General features: G+C 23.3%; 1 protein-coding gene across 1 annotated transcript in view; it reads right to left on the bottom strand.

Moving 5' to 3' along the window:
* Positions 1-4478: 4478 nt before the first annotated feature.
* Positions 4479-5767, bottom strand: part of LOC100568498 — a 6914-nt gene continuing 5625 nt past the window's right edge. Inside the window, exons 7-8 of the mRNA XM_016803147.2 lie at positions 5639-5760; positions 4479-4773 (exon numbers count right to left, since the gene is read on the bottom strand). Coding sequence (XP_016658636.1) covers positions 4566-4773; positions 5639-5760 — 330 coding nt within the window. The 3' untranslated portion in view covers positions 4479-4565. The remainder of the gene's footprint in view (positions 4774-5638; positions 5761-5767) is intronic.

Here is a 5767-nt window from a genome sequence, read left to right on the forward strand (position 1 = left end):
TATTCCGCGCGGAGTATACTCAATACTATTGAGTCAATAGTCATATTATTGTGACGTAAGTTTGTGTATACATGGATGATAAATAATAAAAAATTCGTCAATAATATGAAATTTTTTTCTTGTTGTTCGTGGGGGGGGTTCCCCCCACCGTATGTACGCCAATGGTCTAATCTAATAAGTTGTATGAACATGGAACGTTATTGACGATAATATAATTTTATAGTACCTAATTTAAGAAGACGTAATAAACATATTAGCCATTAGGTATAAGGGACCAACTTAATTTTTTCGAGCGGAATGAGAAAAAAATATTTATGTTTATTATACATATTTTATTACTGCGTATATTTAATATATTTTATACCCATAGGCCATAAATATATTAAGAAATAGGGACACAACTATATAGGTAATCGCAGTAGAGAAATATTAAAGATCAATTGGCATTTGGCACGGTCTACTTTTATAAGTATTTTTTAGATATTTTAAGTAAAGATTTTAACCCGAAACTCAAAAATTTGCAAATTATTTTGTAGTTAAAATTTATAAAATGTCCAATTTTTATAACTTTATAGCTATCGTATTCTTATCGATAGAATATTGAAAAAAAGGATTTTCATAAATTGTTCATACTGTAATCAACAAAATATCTAAAAAAATATTAACACAGTTTTTTCCTGCAGACATTTTAAGTTCAAATTATTCGGAATTAGATACCTATTTAAATGGAGAATAACTATTTTACCTAGTTATTTTGTTGTAATTTAAAATATTACCTATTTGAGGGTATTGGAAACTTTTCAAATTCCAAGTTGGTATATTATTATATTTTATACACACATTGACATTTTCAAAGGCAATTTTTTCAGCAAATATTAATTTAACCTACTATAGTACTAATGCTTAATAGTAAAATTAATTACTTTAACCACAGTAATATCATAAAATATACTTTTACAATAAACATTTTTCATATAAGTACGATGATTTAATATCTATTACTGAATACAAAATTCAACGCATTTACACATCCATTAAAATGACTCCTCTAGACACTTAATGTACTTCGAAACGATACACATAGGCCATTTTTTATTTAAAATCATTATAAGTTCAAATTTTGATAAAATTTATCAAAACCACAACATTTTTCAAATGATCCTGTAGCTTAAAATTCATAAAATTTTTTATTTCATCACCAAAGCTTTGAAAATCTAATGATATAAGATTTATAATATTAAGATTCCTCATAAATTTATTTTCTAGAAATTAAGATAAAATTTAGAGCAATGTTGCCATCATTTTTATGTGCAACTGAAGTTCAATCGTTTTAATTTTTGAGACGTTAGATATTCAAACGTTCAATAACGATTAGGTTAGGGTAGATAATTTAAAAAATATTTAGATAGTTTTTAGGACACAAATAGATATTTTTAAATGTGTTTATAAAAGAAATAGGCTCAGAAACACTAAATACTAAATACTTGAAATTTACACCATATTTTAATTCACCAATTCTTATACTTGAAAAAATTTTCAAAATATTTTGATTTATTTTTAGCTGTTTGCAGACATTTTAAATTAAAATTTTTTTTTCGATTTTTTTTCTGTATATATCAATAAAATGTTTTGTTTGTTGGGTCAAAAAGCGCGAAAATTTAATACAAGACTCCTGATATATACCTAGTTACAATAGCAGTTGAAAAAAGGATTATAAATAATAATAATACATTAATACTTAGTTACGTGGGTACGTGGCTATGTATAATAAATACTGTATGTAGTTGGTAATTGTAAAAATATCCTCGTAGGTATCAAGAAAAACGTGTGTCAAATTTTCACTGAACAATAAACATTATAATAAAGTTTAAGCAGATTTTTCTTCGTTAACATTTAAAATAACCTGGAAGCCCAAATACATGTTAATTTTCATTTATCTCATTTGAACACTTTGAATTTAAAGTTAAAAACTAGTTATTTATAATGACAAAATTTTATGAGTTTTTTTTATGATAAACCTGGAAAATATTTTGTAATCACTCAACTCTTATTTATATTATTTGTTATTAGAATGTATACTCTAAGGTGCATTTAATATTTATAACGATAGTAATAATTACGTTTATTATTTAAACACTGTTATCACTGTTCAGTGTTTTTTTAGTGTATGAAAGAAAATATCAATCTACTATTATACATCATCCACTATATAGAACAATAAACTATAGTAGTCTACTCTCTGCTAGTCTATAATACTATTCTAGGTATTTAATTATAAATACTAATATTAATATGTGCATTAAAAAAAAATGTCTTAATATTTGTTACTTTATATTTTGTTTTAAATAAAAAAATAAATTCATACAAATGTTAACATAGTGAAAATAAAGAATTTATAAGGAGTAACTAAATAGGTAGTAGGTACATTATGTAATTATTACAGAAAAAAATTTAATTTACAAAACAAAGTAAAAAAAGTTTATTCTTAACTTATGATTTTTGATGCCTATTTTTATTAGACAAAATTAATTTCTTAAAAATAATTTTTAAATTTTGACTAAACATTATTTAAAAATTAGTTCAGCGAATTTATTATAAAACTAGATTTACATGGATAATCTCCATTTTAAATTCAGGTTAATTTTGAAGTTGATAAGATTCAGGCAGGCTAATAAAAACACTTGATTTATTATATTTTTCATGATAACATATTAATATTAACAACATTTGAAGAATTTGTATTAGAAATAGTGAAGGATTTTTAATGTAAAGCACAGATGAAGGCTGACAAACATCAAAAGTTTTTTAGCGTAACATACCTCCTAATTTAAAGCTAGGATAATTTATATAAAATAAAAGTTCATTATGAATTGGCTGAAAATGGTCATGCAATATTAAGCATATAATTAAGTGCAATAAGTACATACATCTGAATTTAAAAAAAATTACACAAGAATGTTGTTCATATACATTGAGCATAACTATATTATATAGAAATAATTTAATATTGTGTAATTTAGTAACAAAATAGTTTAATCTAAGATTAAAACATGCCATCAGTTCATACAAGCCTATAATCTAAATCAGTGATCTCCAACCTATGCTAACCTAACTGATATTTAGAAAATACATTAGTTTAAACTTCTAATTTTTTTTAATTATTAAAAACAAGCAAATTCTCAATGAGTAATGTAACATTTTACAATTTTTTTTCTTTGTAAAATTATGGAGCTAAAATAAAAAATAAATTATTAAATTAAAAAATAATAAGATTGTACGTATCATTTCACTTTATGTAAATTGTCATTTAAATCAAATTTATGTTAGAATTTATTTTGAAATTATTGAAAATTATAAAAATTGGAGCATTTTTTAAGTGCATTATTCAGAATTTTTAGGGCATCATTTTTTAATGGTATTTTTGGTTTTTTAGGGCATTAAAATTGTAATCTTACAGTCATTACCTTTCTATCCCTTTCAGCACGCCATAAAAAAAAAAAGATTGGAGACCCCTGACCAAGATCATAGTTATTTTAACATTATATTCTTAATATAATTTATAAATTATATTTATTTTTATTGAATAAATTTAAAAGGCAATTGTAAGCTCTCCCGGGTCTACTCCAGTACTACCTGACAGGTAAATCTAAACAGGGTCTGTAATAACTTTGTTTATACATTATAATTAAATGTTTATAATAATATGAACATAAAAAATTTTAAAAATGTAATATATTGTTTGAATTATGCTATTATAGTTAATAATAAAAATAATAATAGCTTATATCATTGAGTATAGATAAAATATCTATCTATACTCAATGCTTACATCAATTAATTAAATTAACATTTTAATTTAATTTTATAATTATACGAACATGCAGATTTAAAAAAGCTTAAGGTGTCCATTTTTTTGGTATTTTTTAGACTAATTTTTTGCGATGATTTTAAAACAACTCTGAAGAGCTTAAATATTTCCTTTAGGTAAATATTTATTTATTTATTTATTTAACAAATTTGAGGGAAAATGTTGTAGTGAATACTGAATATAATATTGACCCGGAAGAGTTTATATATTTCCATCAGGTAAACATAACGTTGAACCAGGAAAGTTTACTAGTTTTAAAAATTGGGTTTATCAACCACAATTGAAATCCCTGAAAAAGTATCTTATAGCTATTTTTTTGTTGACATATTCAAAATTTTTAGACAAATTGGTTGGAGAAAAAGAAACTTGCAAGCTACTTAATATTATAAATAATAAATTAACTGATAAGTTAAAATAATTAAAAAATATATTTTTACATTGTTGAATATTTGTGTAAATATATTATAAAAAACTAATAAAAGTTGAATACTCATAAATAATAGTAATAGCATTCAATATGGTTATAAATAAATAATTATTAAATATGCATAGTTATTATATTATAATATAATAAACGATAATAAGAATAATGAATTAAAAAATTACTTAGTAATCAAACAGACCAGTCTTAAAATATTTAATTAATATAACAGTCGGTAACATTGGCCAATATAAATATGAGGAATTTTCATACATGTTATGATGAGTTAAAATCATTGTACGCTTGCGTTTTATCATCAGCTAGTGACGGATCTGAAGAAGAGTGAGGTATTCCTTTTATTTTTGAATCGTCTGAACTACTAGTATCTTCTTTATAAACATCTCTGGAAGATCTGGGTGGTACATTTAAAGAAGATTCTAGCGAAGAATTTGAAGATGTGAATTTTGTAGTTTGTAATTTTAATCTAAACAATTCAATAAAAGTTGATTTAGAAAAATGTATTAACTAATACACGTAATAATGATAATTAAACAATTAAATAAATAATTTCATGATGTAATAAAATAGTGCTTAAAATATTTTATAAATATTATTCTTTTATTTATTATCTGTTAAATTGAATAAATAAGATGAATTCCCTCCAAAAATATTTTTTTAACCAATTTAATGGAACGTATTAATTAAGATATCACCATTTGATATTTAAGAAACCATAATACAATGAAATTTATGTACAGCCATATAGGCTGGTGGAAACAAAAAATATTTTCTATGAATACTGGAGAGATTAATCATGGTATGCTTTAATATAGTTTAATTAAATTATTTGTAAATTAAGATGGCATTGTATTTGTCTTACATACACACAACATAGCAAATCTACGTATAAATTGTTACTACAGTTTATTTACAGTTGATATTAGAGCGAATTTACACATGATCAAATTTTTAGAAAACAATAATAACTATGCTTTAGCAAAGATATTTTTTCATATTATTTTTACTGTTTATTATTATTGTATATTTAGAATATTGTTTTCTAAAAATATTATCAAGAGTAATTTTTTCTAATATCAACTATAAATAAACTGTAGTGAGAATCCAGTAGATAAATTTGATGTATTATAAGTGGATTAGACAGAAGTAACACATGTAGATACGACATCCTCTCAATACTTGAAATACAACCATGATATTTCTTGGTATTTAGTATTTAGTTAAAATTATATATCAATGTAAAATATATTTATTACTTAAAAATATATTCATAATTAGGTAAACCTAATTATGAGCTGTTCTTCTAACAGTAGAAAGAAACATAGACGTACAAACTTGATTGTGGTTGTAACATAACTAAACAATTGTATAAAGTTGTACGCAAGTCGTTAGTACTATAACCATTGTACCATCGAAGTTGGGCAATATTTTTGTTCAGCAAATAGACAGCATAATTAAAA

This window comes from Acyrthosiphon pisum, chromosome X (genome assembly GCF_005508785.2).
Source record: "Acyrthosiphon pisum isolate AL4f chromosome X, pea_aphid_22Mar2018_4r6ur, whole genome shotgun sequence".
Lineage (NCBI taxonomy): Eukaryota > Metazoa > Arthropoda > Insecta > Hemiptera > Aphididae > Acyrthosiphon > Acyrthosiphon pisum.